General features: G+C 33.2%; 2 protein-coding genes across 4 annotated transcripts in view; both read left to right on the forward strand.

Moving 5' to 3' along the window:
- Window positions 1-18351, forward strand: part of LOC145304210 (innexin inx2-like) — a 56805-nt gene that overhangs the window by 26210 nt on the left and 12244 nt on the right. The window contains exons 11-12 of the mRNA XM_080146032.1: window positions 10678-10727; window positions 12285-12372. Coding sequence (XP_080002158.1) covers window positions 10678-10727; window positions 12285-12372 — 138 coding nt within the window. The remainder of the gene's footprint in view (window positions 1-10677; window positions 10728-12284; window positions 12373-18351) is intronic.
- LOC145304211 (uncharacterized) lies at window positions 1478-9066 on the forward strand. 3 transcript variants are annotated; one of them, XM_080146033.1, is made up of 11 exons: window positions 1478-1701; window positions 2115-2222; window positions 2767-2884; window positions 3499-3585; window positions 4886-5053; window positions 5301-5422; window positions 5870-6125; window positions 6722-6805; window positions 7744-7815; window positions 8163-8338; window positions 8922-9066. In XM_080146033.1, the coding sequence occupies exons 2-7, from the start codon at window positions 2119-2121 to the stop codon at window positions 6099-6101; spliced, it is 831 nt and encodes a 276-aa protein (XP_080002159.1). In that variant the 5' UTR covers window positions 1478-1701; window positions 2115-2118; the 3' UTR covers window positions 6102-6125; window positions 6722-6805; window positions 7744-7815; window positions 8163-8338; window positions 8922-9066. The 3 variants fall into 3 exon arrangements, with proteins under 3 accessions (XP_080002159.1, XP_080002160.1, XP_080002161.1); XM_080146034.1 differs by lacking the exon at window positions 6722-6805; XM_080146035.1 differs by lacking the exon at window positions 5870-6125.

Genomic DNA, 18351 nt, shown 5'->3' on the forward strand with positions numbered 1-18351 from the left:
CAAAAAAACGCAATTTGGTCAATTTTTACCAAAAAGTTGGTAAAATTTGACAAGGTATTTTTTTAGGCTAAGTCCAGATTTTTGGACTTTGCCAAAAAAAATGAACTTGGTAAAATTTGACCAACTTTTTGGTAAAAATTGACAAGGTAAATTTTTAGGCTAAGTCCAAATTTTTGGACTTTGCCAAAAAAAAAAACTTGGTAAAATTTGACCAACTTTTTGGTAAAAATTGACAAGGTAAATTTTTAGGCTAAGTCCAGATTTTTGGACTCTGCCAAAAAAAAAAACTTGGTAAAATTTGACCAACTTTTTGGTAAAAATTGACAAGGTAAATTTTTAGGCTAAGTCCAGATTTTTGGACTTTAACAAAAAAAAAAACTTGGTAAAATTTGACCAACTTTTTGGTAAAAATTTTTACTTTTTATTGAATTTTTTCGCATAAAAGAAGCTAACTTTTTTTTAAAACCTTGAAAATTATTTCATCATTTCTTTTAAAACATCCTCCCGCATCATCAAAAATATATCAAATTTAATATTTACTTATTTGAGCTAGCTTCATACGAATTAAAATTAAAAGAAAAAAAATCCAGGGTGTGTTTACGCAGATGTGCCGTGTGCATTTGAATTTATCGATTTTTCATCTTTAATATAAATATAAGCTTTCGTATATTCCCCTGAATGTTTCTAAAAGAAAGACAGAGATTTCGAATTATAGAGTAATTTCGCTACAAAACTTATATTTTTAAGTTTTGAAATTTATGGCACCTCTGTGCGCGCACTATTGATAAGCTTATGATTATTTGAATATAGAGTGCCAAAAATAATTATTAGTTTTGATTCAATTTAATCAAATATTTTGAATCAAGAAGTAAATTACTACTCAATTTTCTCTAAATATTTAAATTTGTAGAATTTACAATTTGTTTGGAAGTTTTTTTTAAGCAAGATGTTTAAAAATGTGGCAAAATTGTGGAACAACAATGTTTCATGATTTCTATATTTATGTTGTCTTTGCCAACCGGAAATACCACCGAGATGGGTTTTTAAAAGATGAATGCCACATTTTTTCGGCGTTTTTTAGACATTGATTGATTGAACGTTGACGAGAGAATTTCAAACAGAGTATATAACATAAAAATACTGAATTTTAAATTATTTTTTTAGCAATTTTTCTAATGTCTAACACAGCTCTAAAAAGATGCATTAATTAATATGCAGCAAAAATGGATTGAAGATAATCTTTTTTTTTCTATGAAGGCCGTACCATCAAAAGCGAAATAATTAAATAAATCATTGTATACTCTTTTAGATTTCGCGAATGTCGCGCTTGTTATTCATAGCGTAAAAAATGTCGAAAAAACGCGGCAATATCTTTTAAGAACCCGGCCGGAAATAGATTCTATATGGTTAACAACTATATATATATTTAAATATTTTTTTTTAATATTGAATGCACTATATTTTTTTATATTCTATCGAATATATATTTTATATGTCATTACAAAACTATATTACATTTAATATTAACATTAAAAAAAAAACATCAATTTAAACTTTCGTAACCCTGTATTGGCTTCAGAAGTACAGTTCTACAGAAACCACGGTACACGTTTGAGCTAACCAGCATTGCTCTGCCTAGGCTTTAATTAGAAAGGCCAGGGTATTATTAGTGGTTGAAAAGTTTGTACATTATTATTACAGGTATTGTGTCTTTAAAGGGACTGTGAACGTAAATTTTTCTCATCTTAACATTATCTTATTCATAATATCTCACAGATAGAGCAAAACGCGCTTTTGTTTGCTTAAAAAACGGCTTTTTCCGACGATTTTTATAAGGTACAGGGAAAGGAAGAAATTTTTCGTATTATTTAAAATGTCCCTAGCCTAAAACCTAACCTAACCTAAAATAGTTGTTCGTCGGTAGTCGGGGGGGGGGGGGGGGGGGGGGACAAAATTGAAAAAAAATTGAAAAAAAAATTTCTAAGAGGATAACGCCGATTTTTTCTCCCATTATAGCTAAAATTAAACTTTTTCACATGGTACAGAAAGACATCCTGTTAATTTTATTTAAGAAATAGATATTCCTAATCTAACAATAATTTTATTTTGGTCAGGTTTATGGTAATGAATGTAAAGATGGACGGGCGAACATGGGAGCAGTTACTCTTTATCTTGCAGCAGATAACTCAACTCACCCTCACAGAAACACCACCAAGACGCAGGCACATAGATAATTATTATAGAGAAGTTACGATTTTCTTTAAGTATTTAAGAACAAATTCACTAGCATTTTGCTTGTAAAGAAGAAGTAATGAAATTAGTTTGTTTAGTCAGCACACTAAATCTAAAATAAAGAAAAATTGATATTAATGTAGTTTTGACTTAAACAAAGAGTTTCCAGTATGGCTTTGAAACCGATAAATATCCCCTGGATTAAAAATGGTTCTGGGCCATACTGAAAAATTACGTATTACAGACAATTTTCTATGAACAATAGTCTAGAAATTATATTATCAATACCAGCTTTGTTAGGCCAGTCCTTTGGCCCCTCGGGGCTAACAAAATTGCTATTGATCTGAAAATTTCTCATTTTACCAGTCGCGGAAAGCTGTCTATAATACGACGCGATAAATAAAATCAGAGACAAAAATACCATTTTTAGATAAAAAGTATACTTTATACCTACCTACACACTTAAATAAAAATAGCCTATTTATATTTAATTTGTTCTTGGATCTTTAGTTAATAGTTATCTATGCTTATCAGGGAGGACACCCTTGGAGGAAGGTTGACCCAGGCCATCTTCCAGACCCTCATTGTCACATGGATCAAGGCTAATCTCTATGTTGTTGTGTACTGTGAACTTTGGGATCAGTTTCTAGAGGTAATGTTAGCTATACTATAATTAAGATAACCTGCAGAAATAGATATTTTATTACTTGGATGTTACACTAGATTTTTATTTTCTCTAATAAAGTAAAACTCCCAGTGGGCTAAAATGACGATAACCCTAATTCGCCCCCTTTACTCCATTCCGTCCCGTCCTACTGGATAAACAAACTGACCATTGAATGAGTTTCATGTTAGCAACCTAAATTGACTTCAATTTTTCCACTGTCATCAATATCCACGTATATTCTATATCCATTCCATAATGTTTTATTTGTTCTACAGTACAGGAATCAGATCTATTTGCCAATCGTCCTAAAGACAACCAATGGTTGATTGTACGTCAAGCTTTTAATTTTAAGAGGGATAAAATGAGGGATTTCAAAGGTTTGAGGTTGGTAATCTAATATATTTTTTTTTTAATTTTGAAGGGAAACAAATAAGGGGTTTTACGGGTTGAGTGGAGTTAACACCCTTTAAGCCCCACCCTTTAAAATCTGTATCAAGAATTAAAAATGAAGTTTGGGGACGAATTTTTGCTTCATTAATTTAGATGAATTATTTTTCCACCAACTTTTCTACTTGTCAAAATAAGTTCGTTTGTTTTAGGTTTTGAGTGGACTAACTTTATGGGAAGAATTAATCCGGGAGTGGTTTAAGACTATGGAAACCCTTACCAGAGTGTTAGCTAGACAGGTATATTATTTTTTTAATGTTTTTTCCATTAAAGTTTATAAAAATAATCGATATATTATTACTGGGATGTTGTACCACATTTTCATTTACTCTGATAAGGAGATGCTCACAGCTGGCTAAAATAAAGATACCCCCCTTCTTTAAACCCAATCCTTACCCTACTACTGGTTGAACAAACTGACCAATAAACGAATTTCATGTTAGCAAGCTAAAATAACGACAATTTTTTCCCCCTGTCGTAATATCCACGTATATTCTACATTCATTAGAGTAGGTGGTATTATCCTTTTAGAAATGTAGCGCTCGGCTCCCTAGCCTGCCTAGCCGCAGCGCTCGGCCCCCTTGCCTGCCTAGCCGCAGCGCTCGGCCCACTTGCCTGCCTAGCCGCAGCGCTCGGCTCCCTAGCCTAAAACCTAACCTAACCTAAAATACTTGTTCGTCGGTAGTCGGGGGGGTGGGGGGGGTGGGTACAAAATTGAAAAAAATTGAAAAAAAAATTATAATTATAAAGATATAATTTTGTTAATAATCATTAATGATGTGGATCAATTTATCGGGGATTGCCTTATCCCTTAAAATCCTTGAAGTTTTACCAACAAAATTCCGTTTGTCCCACTGTCTTATTTGAGAGCTTTACTCTCATAAACGTTATCATTGTTATTTTGTGGAAGGGAATTATGTTTTTTGTAAACGCGAAGCTTTTCTATAATTAGTGTTGGATGGCCGGTCTGTATGGACGAAACTCATAGCTATTATCATTAATTCAAGCATGTAGGAATTGTCCTATCTATTTCAAACTTGTTACCTACTGATTATTTTGGTCTAGCTAAAAAGTATAAGGTTTCTTGTCGTATTTTTTTAGTTTCATACCTATAGTTTTTGATTATAACAAATTCTTTTATTTAGATTGTAAAGAAACAAGACCTCAGATCAGCATTTGAAACATAGGGGGCAGTTGAAGAAGTAAGTTACAGAAAAGTTTCGCAGCTTATATTTATCTTTGTAGATCTGTATAATAATACAAACAATATTTTAGTTTCTTTACAACAAAATGGCTGGGTGTTGCCACCCCCTTAAAAGTCAAGGCTTGCCTTCACCTTTTCATTACTTGAATTTTTTGTTTGAAACTTTCACTACTGCTTTTAGTTAGGTTTAGGGAGATCAAGAAGGGTTTAGAATATTCCACAAGGGTAGGAGGTATTTTTAAGTTATAGGGAATTGTTTTGATTTATTTTTACCTTATTGTTATTAAACAAACTTCAGGTCTTGAAGTTATTTTTACTTCACTTTATTTTTTAAGGAAATGAACGGTACATTATATGCCGGTGAACGGCTGAGAGTGGAAATATCCCGGGGACGAGGCAGGGGACGTGGAGGCGGAGGTGATAGGGGGCGCAGTTCTTACAGAGGTAGAGGCCGGGGTGGGGGCGGGGATAGGTATGAAAGACGCAGCCCCCCACATTACTCTAGGAAAGTTTTTGTTTTAAAAAGTAAAAGTTAGAAAATCTTTAGGTAGGCTTATTTATTAAATGTAACGTTTAAAAGCAATGCATTTTTTGTAATTTCGCCATGGACTGACGTACAGTTTTGTTATAAAGTTGCTGCGCTAATAAAACAGCAGTACCTAAGATAAAAAAATTTAAAATTAATCTTCCAAAATACTTACTAAAAATCATCGAATTTTTTTTTTCAAAATGAAAACATTTAAAAATAACAGAGGTGGCTCTAGAGGAAGGGGAGGTGATAAGGGTGGCTTTAGAGGCAGAGGCCGTGGAGGGGACAGGGGTGGTTTCAGAGGACGTGGTGGCAGAGGGGGTGGTAGATCCCCTCCACCAAGGTAAAATTTTAAATTTTAAGATTAGTTTAGATATTGCTAGCGGCTGCGGCCCTAGCATTTAGGGGCTCTGTATTAAAAAGGATAGATAGGGGACAGAAATATAGTCTAAAACCATTCCGTGTCATATGAGAAGCTTTCCTACCTATAAAGGAGAACTCAATCGGTTTAGTAGTTATCGAAATCTTAAGCTAAAGACAAAGAACCTTTTTACTTTAAACAATTTAGTATATAAACAAAATATATTAGTGTAATTTCCAAATTTGCTAACTTTAAATGCCTACCATCTCTTTTATTGCTTTATTAAAGATTTTCTAAAATTACAATAACTTTCCTACCTAGATATGCTCTTTTTTATTAGTTCTTCCCTTTTCTACCAATCAAAAAATTTTAAAAACCTTTTTTTTAATGAATTTTAACTTTTTAAGTAAATTATTTTTATTTTTTCAGGTATGAGAGGAGAGATGGCTACGGACCCCCCTCACATTACTTCACAAGGGAGGCACACCCCAGGGGCGACTACTCCCCTCCACAACAACGTTACAGAGGCCCCCCACCGCCAATGAGGGATATGTCGCCACGAGGACCCCCCCCCGCGGACCTCCTCCCCCCCACCACAGAGAATATTCCCCGTCACCCAGGAGGGGACCTCCCGGTAGGGGCCCAGGGATTACTCACCTGAACCAAGAGGTCGGCCACCCCCAAGGTAAAATCAAATTTATATCAGGGATGTAAAGGGATAAGTCAATGGCCGATAAACTGATGAACATCAACATCGATGATACATAAAATTAGTGGTTAAAAAACGTTTGAACACTCAACTTATTGAAACAATAAATCAAAATTTAATTAACTCCCCAAAGTAGTTACCTAAGCCAATGAATAAGAAAACGTTATAATAAGAAGAAAATAAAGCTTTGGGGACTAGTGTAATAAACAGTCCACTTCCTTCCTTCATTTAATCCTCCATAACTTAGGACCCCGCGTTCCACGACTCCATACGCCACGTGAAGCATATAATCAGTAATGCATCATCCTATTATATAAAGCAGTAAGACTTTTTTTCTAAATAACTACTGATCCGATTGGGTTCTCTATTTTAGGTAGGCATCACATAGGTCCTGAGTTGGTTTTATTCTATTTTCTGATCATATTTAAGCCTTAAGATGGATTTTTTTTACTTTTTCTATTGAAACTAAAATAAAAAAATGTTGGGATCTATTTCAACTCACCACTAACTCAAGTGCCCCTAGAGGCCTCTAGGGGCTTAGTTACTATTGACCATACACTGTATTATCTTAGGTTGCGGCGGAAACCGGCTCCGATGCTGTACATCCTGGCTATGGATTTCTCTCCGAGAATGTCGAGTTTGCTAATCTTTGCCAGGTAAATGCAGGGAGGGAGGGGACAATGGGCTGTTAACTACACGTGTCCCCAAACTTTTATAATAACGTATTCTTATTCGTTGGCTTAACAACTTTGGGGATTAAGTGATCCCTGATTGGTTGGTACATTAAGTTGAGTGTCCAAACGTATCAACCACAAAAGGTAATCTATGTAAGGGGTAATTTTGTGTATCATCAATGGGGTTGTACATGTACAGTACATCAATTTGTCGACCATTGTCTTATCCCTTAAGATTCTTGGGTAAATGGATATATTATTACCTGGATGTTACACCAGTTTTTCATGTACTCTAATAAAGCGGTACTCACAGCGGGCTAAAATAAAGATACACCCTTATTCCTCCCTTACAACACCCCCTTACCTCCTTCTGGGTAAACGATCTGACCAATATATGAAGTCCATGTTAGGAACCTAAATTCATGACAACAAATTTCCATGATATGTCATTAATAATATCCACGTGTATTTTATATCCCTGGACAGGTAATATTTTCCATTTGACTGCAGGGAGGGAGTGGATATTAGACTGGAAGTTATACTGGTACCCAAAGTTTTATAAACACGTTAGCTCACAACTTTAAATCTTGATTGGTTCATTCAAACTAGCAGTGTCTGAACTAATCTAAGGTGTTGTTTTGTTCAATATATTTGGGGATTTATATATGTATATTTCGTTCATTATCTTGTCCACGGTCATTAGTGTGAGGAATGGGGTTGACAACACACCCCTTAAAATTAAAATTATGTAGATTCCCCCCCCCCCCGTTTTTTAAAAACCTCTAAGATTACATCCCTTCCCGTAAAAACCCTGTGCAGACTGTACTGCTTACGTTTTTTTCTGGTTAATTTCAAGAATGTAATATTATATTAATAAGAATGATACCTACCTTTTAATTTAAATTTTTTTTTTTTATCAGGAGAAAGGAGTTATATTTGTTGGTCCACCGTCCACTGCCATTAGAGATATGGGTATCAAGTCTACATCTAAGGTAAATGATAGAGTAGCTACTCAGGAACTTATTTTGGTTGATTTCAAGTAGAAAAAAATAACACTCTATACTATACCGGAGTAACAGGATGTCTGTTCATTTGTCCTGTACGATCTCAATCTTCTGGTCTTCCATAATTTTCAGTGAATGTTTATGCTGTTTTTTTGGCGGGGGGGGGGGGGGTATGACACCGCTTCTTGGAAAAATGACCTCGAATATTTTCATTGGTAAAAACCCTCCAACCATCCTCTTTTAAGACGAAACACAAGTAGGCTCTAGGAAAAGCAACTGTGTATTTAAAAGAAGTCTGTCGTTACAATTTTTCTAATATTTAACCTGTTTTTTAGATGATCATGGAAGCCGCTAACGTACCTGTAATCCACGGTTACCACGGAGAGGACCAGAGCCTGGACACCTTGAAGGCGGAGGCAGACAAGATCGGGTTCCCTGTTATGATGCCGAGTAGTATGGACACAGCATGTTCTTGTTAGCCAGGGATGTTGTTACTGCTTATGTTTTCCAGGTAAGCTTTCCCTTTATTTTTTCTCGTTCTGCGTTTTCAAAGATGTTTAGTTAGATAAGTTTGCTGATTTTTTTGCCACGTGTCAAGATGCCTGTAGGAAATGAATGAGGGGGGAGAGGGGGAGTTGAACCTACACACTTTTATTTTTGCTTTCAAAAGAAAAAATTTAGGTGTGAGAGTAAGGGGGGGGGGAAGTTCTGACACATTTGCGTAAACAGCGAGTATAGGCTTTATCTTTGGGACGGACGGACGGACGGACGGACAGACATCGTTCTACTTTGTATTATAGATTAGATATTTAGTAGGGAGGGATGGGACATTGGGCTGTAAATTACACTAGCCCCCAAAGTTTTCAAATAACATTTTCTTATTCTTTGGCCTAACAACCTTGGGTACTTTTATTGATTTTTTATTGGTTGGTTCATTAAGTTGAGTGTCCTAACATTTCAATCACTTATTGTAATCTACAGAAGGGGTAACGATGTGTATCATCATTAGAGATGAACATCAATTTATCAGCCATTGTCTTATCCCTTTATATCCCTGTAATTATCTAATTAACTAATGAGCAATTTTATTCCAGGTTGAAAATCAGTGATACGAGGTCGAATGGGGCCGGTGCCAGGCAAATCCTGGAGGTTGCGCAACAGTTTTCGCGGCCAGAGCAGTAGAATCAAGAAAAATATGTTTAAGTGTTGTTTCAATCAATAAAATAATAATGAAAACAATTTTTTTTTTATTTTTGCGATTCGTGTACAAGCAATGTTTTTCTATAATTAAGGTCGTTTTTTACCACTTTCTCGTGATTTTTACCACCCGTTTTTACCACAATTATTGGTAAATTTTTACCATATTTACCCTATTTCTGGTAAAATTTTACCAGTTTAGGGCAAAAATATTACCAGGTGTTGAACAGTTTTACCACTTTTTCGGTAAAATCTACCAGAAATTTGCGGTAAATTTTACCAAAAAAGTGGTAAAAATTGGTCAAAATCTGGTATAAATTTGCGTCCTAAAATGGTAATATTTTACCGGAAATCTGGTAAAATTTTACCGATAATTGTGGTAAAAATCGCTGGTAAAAAGCGTCACAGAGTACCACCAAAAGTGTTTTTACCACGATTACGGTAAAATTTTACCACCTTTTAAATCGTATAGGCTGGTAAAATTTTACCATAAAAGTGGTAAAAACTAGGTTTTTTTATGGTATTAATTCCGTCCTGGGACAAAAGTGTGGCTGTACGTTGTTATCAACTGATCAAAAGGTTTAAAGTAGGTATAGTGAAACGGGGAGGAAGGTAGCAATGGACTGTTTATACAGTTTATGAACTATCATACGTTAGTTAGAGAATTAACCCTTTTATAGTCGGGCCCCTTGCCGCACCTTAATCGGTCGGGAGGGGAGGGGGGCGTTCAACGTCCCCCCCCCCCCTATTATCTCAGTTCCTATTAGAGCTAGAGGGCTAAATTTTTTTGTGCAAGTCCCCTGTTTGATAATGAATTTCCGACCTTTTATAAGTCTAAGTCAATTTTCGTTCAACGCCCCCCCCCCCCCTCGACCGTTAAGGGTTAAGAGGGTAATGTTGAATCTTGATTAGGTTGTACAAATTAACAAACTCTTCCCCAAGTAATTTTATTCTCCATTAGGGACTTTTCAATATCTTTATTGGAGGCTACATAGATTTAACCTCTATTTTTCTAACCTAAAGATGCTCAATGGGATGATTTTAGAAGGCGCAATGTTTATTTTCATATTTTTATAAATATGACTTTGTAAAAATCCATTTTAAGCAAGTACTATTAACTTCAAGTGCATCACACATAAGATTGAAAAAAATCATGTTTGAAAATAATTATTCTTTTCTTTCCTACAATTATTGTGCATAATTTTTCATTAAATGTGTCACATTAACAGTTGTTGTCTTATTATGGAATCAAAAATCAGTGATATAAAGGGATAAGACAATGGCCGATAAATTAATGTGCATCCCCATTTATGACACACACAAATTATCCCTTCTGGAGATTAGAATTAGTGGTTGAAACGTTTGAACACTTAACTTAACAAACCAATCTATTAAATTTCTAAAGTTGTTATTCCAACGAATAAGAAAATGTTATTCTAAAACTTTGAGGACTAGCGTAATAAACAGCCCATTATCCTCTCTCTTTCTCTCTCTCTCTCTCTCTCTCTCAGGTTAAAATAAACCTTGCTTAAGATAAAACACAAGTTAAAAATGAAAAAGAATTTACATTATAAATATTTCATAACGTTTTTCAAAATTTGAGTAAAATATGACACAATGAAAATTTAATTTGAAATGAGATATTGTGAAAACAGGTTGGACATGCCAAACCCATTCTGTACAGTCTTCCCCACAATAACAAGGTGAATTATTTAGTAGCTTCGCTCCTATCCGGCTCCTACTCTTTATATAGGTTCTGAGATGGGGTTTTAATAAATGCCGCGTTTTTTCGACAATTTTTTAGACATTGATTTATTGAACGAAGACGATGGGAGAGTATACAACATAAGAATTCAAAATTTTAAAATTAATATTTTAGCCATTTGTATTATGTCTAATACAACTTAAATCCATTTTCGCTGCATATATATTAATGCATCTTTTTAGATCTGTATTAGACATTATACAAATGGCCAAAATAATAATTTTAAAATTTTGAATCCTTAAGTTGTATACTCTATTTTAAACCTTATCTCATCTTGAAGATCAATGCCCCGTACGATTTTAACAGAGTATACAAATTAAGAAATCAAAACTTTAAAGTTATCATTTTAGCCATTTGTATAATATCTAATACAGCTCTAAGAAGATGCATTAATAAATATGCAGCGAAAATTGATTTAAGTTGTATTAGACATTATACAAATGGCTAAAATAATAATTTTAAAATTTTGAATTCTTAAGTTGTATACTCTCCCATCGTCTTCGTTCAATCAACAAATGTCTAAAAAATTGTCGAAAAAACGCGGCATTTATTAAAACCCCATCTCTGTCGTTATGTCTTAATTCAAAAAAATTAAGTAGAATGAAGCATGTTGATGTACTTTAAACTTTTCACGTTAGTAGTTAAAACTACAGATTTTCACATTCTCTGTTAAATACTGTAATTGAATTAAATTTTACAAAAAATGGTATGAAAAAGCTGAGAACCTAGTTCTTGTCCCTCATAAAGATTTGAATATGAATTTGATAATATAATAACATCAAATGCTTTGTAGATGTCAAAGTAATTTGAATTAAAAATTTACATGCACTTTTTCCACCAATCTAATTGTCTTTCTATTTATGGTTTTTTTTTTTAAATTTCAAGTTAGGGATCTAGATTTCCTTGCAAAATATCTGTCTATCTATTTCAGTATCTTTTTCGACCCTAATCTATATTATTTTCTATCTAATATACTGTCCATTTTTGGAATACATCTGTCAGTTTTACTATTATTATCAATCTAACTATATATCTTTTTAATTTGTATATTCTCTACAGTTCGTAGCAAGGCTGGAAAAAAATATTGAATCTATCTATTTTCTTAATTTATTTATTTCTATCTAACTAATTATCTCCTTTTTAGTTGTACATTCCATACAGTTGGTAGCGCGGCAGGGGAACAAAAATTCAACAGTCTCTGTATTCTATCTTAATTTTTATCTATTTATCTATCTATCTTATTATCTATCTATTTATTTATTTGTACATTCCATACAGTTGGTAGCGCGGCAGGGGAACAAAAATTCAACAGTCTCTGTATTCTATCTTAATTTTTATCTATTTATCTATCTATCTTATTATCTATCTATTTATTTATTTGTACATTCCATACAGTTGGTAGTGCGGCAGGGGAACAGAAATTCAACAGTCTCTGTATTCTATCCTAATTTTTATCTATTTATCTATCTATCTTGTTATCTATCTATTTATTTAGTTGTACATTCCATACAGTTGGTAGCGCGGCAGGGGAACAGAAATTCAACAGTCTCTGCATTCTATCATTGAATATCATCAATGAAAAGGTAAAATTTCTATAATTCTATTTTAAGTATTGGACTAGTAAGTTGAACTTTTCTAAGAAAAATATTTAAGGATTGAAATTATGAGGTGATTAAATAGACGGATTTTCATGCAATTTTTTTTATAATTTTATTTTTAAGTATCAGACATGTAAGTCAAACTATCTTTGAAAATATTTAAGTATTAAACTTATGAGGTGAATAAAAAGACGGATATTCATGTAAATATTCTAGAATATATTTTCTGCCCGGAGAAAGTAAAAGATATTTTGTTTTAGTATTATTACAAGCGAAGATAATTCACGTTGTCTGACTGTTTATTGTCTCCGCTGCTATTCATGATAAACGGCTGGTTTTTTTATTGTAGATTCCAATTACAAACGATTATTTTAGTATAAAGTTTACATGATCCGTTGGTCTTACATTCATTCTACAAAAAAATATACATTAAAGCATACATTAAACAATTGTTTTTCTTCTAATTTTCCATAAAAAAGATTATTTGTGATCACTTTTGATTTGCTCTATGACTCGCTTTGTCATTTTGTCCCTCCTTTGCTACTTATGGATAAAGTCAATAGTCATTCTTGTTTATATTTATTTTAACCCTTACAGATCGGGCCCCTATTCCCACCTTAATAGATCGGGGGGGGGGGGGGGGGGTCATATTGACCCCCCCCTCTATCTCGGCTTCTGTTACAGATAAAGACATAAAAAATTTTTCTGGTGGTTCATGTGTATTTTTAGAGAAAATTACTTTTTCTAGTCATAGCGATCAGGCCGCTCCTTAGCCGCTTTTTAGCGGCCAGCCGCAAAATTTTATAACAGCTGTAGAGCGGCCAATTTTGCAGCTAGGTTGACCAAATTTTAGGACGAACTTTTATTTTTCATAACAAAAAAATTACTTTTTCTGATCATCGCCAAAAAACGGCAAATAACGGAAACCGCCATTTTCGGCGGTTACGGCGGTAAAATGGCGGTTGGCGGCGCCAATTAATATTTTTATCTGTTAATTATTGCTCAAGGATTTACCAAAAAAATTTATAGGTCTCTAGCTGTAATAGAAGCCATGATATTCATGATATATGTCTGTAGTAAAAGCCGGACAAAAATCGGTCATAAAGTCGGTCAGGGTGCGGTCAAACGGTCATAACACCACTTTTCTCATTCACCAAAAAAATTTTAGGTTTCTACCTTATATACAAAGTCATAATGTAGAAATTAAGATTTATTTAGATTTTTTTTTTAATTTTGGTGCTACCCAACCGACTTTGACCGGACACCACGACCGACACAGACCAGATATCCTAATAAAATCAACTCCTGCCGACGTATAATTACTAAACTTAAAAAGTCATGAAGTCACAACTCTCTATCTTACCTACAAAAAAAATGACATTGAAAAATTAGAGGGGGGGGGGGTCAATATGACAATTGAATTGACAATTGAATACAATTCCAGTAGAACTGCAAGCCCATACACCCCTGAATTTTCAAGCAATATTGTTCAATTGGCCGAACAAAAAGAAAAAGAGTATGTATGATATTGGGAAAAGGATTTGGCTGCAAAATAATGGATTAAGGGATAGGACAATAGAGTCTAACGTCTTGGTTTGAGGCTGTGTATTTTTTCTTAGGGTTTCAAATATGTAGTGTTATATACCCTATATTTACAGTTACTATCTATGTTATAGAATCTATGTGTCTGATATAGCAGCAGTAGCAGTAACATCTCTAGTATGCCGCTGCATACTAAGACATTGAAACAATCTCTCTTGTTGAAAAGCATGTTTTGTTAGGGCCCTAATTTATGCAGTGTTAAGCCATGTAAGATCACTGACCAATCTCGACCACAAAGTGCCTATCAAGCACTGAAACCCCCCCCCCCCCCATCCGTATTTTTATTAAAAATTTAAAATAAGAGACGGAAGGTTTTCTTATCTGTCTAATCTTTGCGGAGGAAAACTACCCCTCACCCATATTTTCAATTATTTTTAAAAACTTGGAGTGGGAGATGGGGGGTTTTAGTGCTCAACTAGGCACTTTGCGGGAGTACTCTTTCACGTCTATATATGTTACTTACAAGTGGATACATTTGGACAATGTAGGTTATTATGGAAACAAGGACATTGCTATTTTATATACTAACTGCCTCTAGAGGTATGTAGGGGCACTTGAGCTTTAAAAAGAAAGAAAAATTTTAGGGGGGACTATTTCTAGGGGCGATTTCTATTGGGAGGGTTGATATACTCTCCCTAAAAGTAGACACAAACACAGACATCTAGTTACTTTATATAAGGACAAAAGGTTTGTTTTTTCGAATTGATTCGATTTTACAACTGAAGACTGAAGCAGCCTATTTTAATCTTAGTGCTCCTAAAAAGTCAAAATCCTATTCAACCATTTAAATGTCTGTCATTTTTTATAAATCCTTCAATAAAAGTAACAGGATGTCTGCCTCTATAATTACATGTGTCTGTCTGTAGTTTAAAGATTCGCTAACTGATGCACCATTATGGTTTTTCGTCACAGTGATAGGTCCATGGAAGGTTTATGATTATGCTCACAAGAAATATTTATAAAAAATACCACCCCACAAAAAAATTGTTTTGATTTTTAAAAAATTTATTTGAAAGTGGAAGGTTAATTATACTCAACCCACTCAAGAGGACTCTTAGGGCGAAGCCGCTAGCAAGAATAGGTTCTTATTGCACACACCTATTTTTTAGATAAAAAAATATAAATTTAGAAAAATGACAAGTTTAGTTAGAAAAGATGAACCATCTTTTATTTTATCTGTAACACATCAATTCAAGTACAAAACATCTGTCCTATAATATATAGATGAGAATTTTGATTTCAAAAAGGCATTTGATACAGTCAAATTTTCTTTTTTATTTGTAAAATTCTGACAATAAAATACATAAATAATTAATGATCAAATGGAGAAGGGGTTAGAATAGAACACCCTCTTACCTCCCCCTTTCTTAGGAGGAAAATAATTTTATGGGGGGTTGGAACCGGTTTTGTTGGTTATTGATTGATAAACAAAAATAAACAAATGATAAAATAAAATAAACTACTTCATCAATCAGAAAACGAAAAAATAAAAAAAATGTCCTCTTTTTATTATGTTGATTAAACCCCAAGGGTGGAGATAATAAAAACAAATGATTATCTTAATTATTTCTCTTTTGTGAGTTAAGTATGTGTTTTTCTGTTATTCCTTACAATACTGATAAAATTATAAGTTAGCAATATTTTATCATTTATACTTAAGGATGTGTATATAATTTTCAATAAAGCTTAGCATAGGTCCAAGTAAAACTTTAGGCTACTTTAAATCATCATAATTAATCAATAAAATTATTAAAGTTTGATAAAATTTAGATTGCAAGAAGTAATTATTACCTAATTTATAAACTATAAAAAAGAAAATTAAAAGGGATTTGATAAATTTAAAGAGCCAATGTTTAAGGCAACTATGGTCCCTTGATGGTAGATGGGGTTCAGGGGGTTGGAAAGTCGACCACTCCCCCCCCCCCTCCTTTTAATTAAATTTTGAAAAGTAAAAAAAGATATTTTTTGTGGGGGGGGGGGGGGGGAGGTTAAATTATTTTTCTAGGGACGATTTCTTATAGGGGGGTGGTGGTACACTCCCCTAACATAGCTATAAACCTTCCCAGGACCTAAGATAATCTACACTGGTAAACAACGCCATATCGGTTCAGCGGTTACATAGATCCTTTCGAACACATACAAACAGACAGACAGACATATATTTTGTTACTTTAATAAACGGTTGATAATATCACATTAGAATATATATATAGAATATATTTATCATAAAACGTATTTTGAAGATAAAAAATCTGTTGTTTTACACAAGCACCCGTATAAGTTAAGTATGTGTGTGATATAAACACTTGTTATAACCATGGGTGTGCCAGCAATTAAGCATATTTTCATATGTCGAAAGCTTCAGAGCCGTCTAAGCTAAGAACTAATTCATTCAAGAAAGATTCACAAAGATCAGACCATCTATTAGTTTAGGCAATTTTATTTTTAAATTTAAGTCTTAGGATTGTTTTAGGGTTTTTTCCCACATCCTCCCTACCCATCAAACAGAGCAGAAAGGTGCAATCGTTAGTAATCAAATATATGATATTTTACATTAAGTAATTATAAATAAAAAGTTTTAATGTATTTGGATTGACAATTTTGCGCTGTTTTTAGTGAATTCCATTATCTTGTTATTCCGATATTTCTTTTTTTTCTTAGAATATAGAAAAGAGACACTCGTTTTAATCACGCTGATATCTTAGTCTTAGAATCTATGCTATGGGACATTAACCCCCCCCCCCCCCCCCTCCATTATTTAGTGGACATTACTAATGTACTTAAAAAAAGGCATATAGAACAATTGTCAGAAACAATAAAAAAATCATCTAATCTGTATCATCTTCGAACATTTATGTGGATGGACATCCTTGCAATAGTATATTCTAAACATATATTCAAACTGTTTGTCAATATAATGAAAATATTGAAACTATTGGAGTGTACCTTTAACCACTTAACACTGAATATCAACCACTTGACATAATATACAGCATGACCCTCGAAAAAGTATTTTTAAGCATCTGCAGCCCTTATTTCTCAATGAATTATTAAAAAATGCATATGTCCTTATTCTCCATAGTATTCCACGTAAGTAGATATAAAAATATTTTTTTTACCTCCATTAACACCGGAGATTTTTAGAGCTAAAGTTTTGAAAAAGTTACTGAGAAAAAGAATTTTTTTTTGCTTCTCTTATTTTTTGTATGGTTATATTATGTTTTTCTGGCAATTGAATAATGAGACACAAAGAAAAACAAGTTAACTAATTATTTCTTTTTTATTCCACCAAAAACTATAAATTTTTAATGGCAAAAAATACTACTGAATGAATTGATTATTTGCAAATTTTAGGTTATTTATTAACCCTTATCTATAGAAAAGGATTAATTATGACAGTTGCTCCGCCTACTTTTCTGACATCTCAATTATTTAATAAGGGGTAAATTAAGCTTTTTAGGCTAAAAAATCATTATGTTTTATTTTTATTTTCTTTATAACTTTTTTGTTATTAAAGTTAGGATTGTGAAACAAAAACAATATTCCTGCTATATTCATAGAGATTTATTTGGTTTTTTAATCTTAAACAATTTTGCCTAATAAGTAAGTTTTTCAAAATATCATTAAACTAAAAAGACTCAAAAAATTTGTGTAAAAAATGCTTTTTACTCAAAAACTAAATTTTTTATTTCATTTTTGTATAAAGTTTCTGCTAGTAACAAAAATAAAAGGATTTCTAGCTTAATTTTGCTAAAAAAGTCGTATCATGTTAAAAGTTACTTTTTCCTCAGTCACTTTTTCAAAACTTTAGCACTAAAAATCTCCGGTGTTAATGGAGGTAAAAAAAAAATATTTTTATATCTCTTTACGTGGAATACTATAGAGAACAAGGACATATGCATTTTTTAATAATTCATTGAGAAATAAGGGCTGCAGATGCTTAAAAATACTTTTTCGAGGGTCATGCTGTATAAAGAGTATTTTCAATATCAATAAATATATATATAACACTTATATATTAATATTCTTTAATTAGTTTATCTAGTGACGTATAGCTTTGCCCCCAACTTCTAGGGGCACTGTATTCTAAAGGGGAGAGGAAAACCCTAAAACCATCACAGGACGTTTATGTAGCTTTCCTGAAAGATGACGCTAACACCTGAACCGATCGTGATCAGCATTTTATGAAAGCTCTACATTGGTCCCAGTGTTGTTTTAGGCTATTTCATCGCCATGCAAGGGGCAACTGCTAGTTTATATATAAGACTGTGTCTGTCTGTCTGTCTAAATTTTCCAAATCTAGTTTTTTTTGTCATGATTTTTCTTGACTTAGCTAGCTTTAATGTTTCTAAAATCTTTCAT

This window comes from Acartia tonsa, chromosome 13 (genome assembly GCF_053477335.1).
Source record: "Acartia tonsa isolate MP-2025a chromosome 13, ASM5347733v1, whole genome shotgun sequence".
In the NCBI taxonomy this organism is placed as follows: domain Eukaryota; kingdom Metazoa; phylum Arthropoda; class Copepoda; order Calanoida; family Acartiidae; genus Acartia; species Acartia tonsa.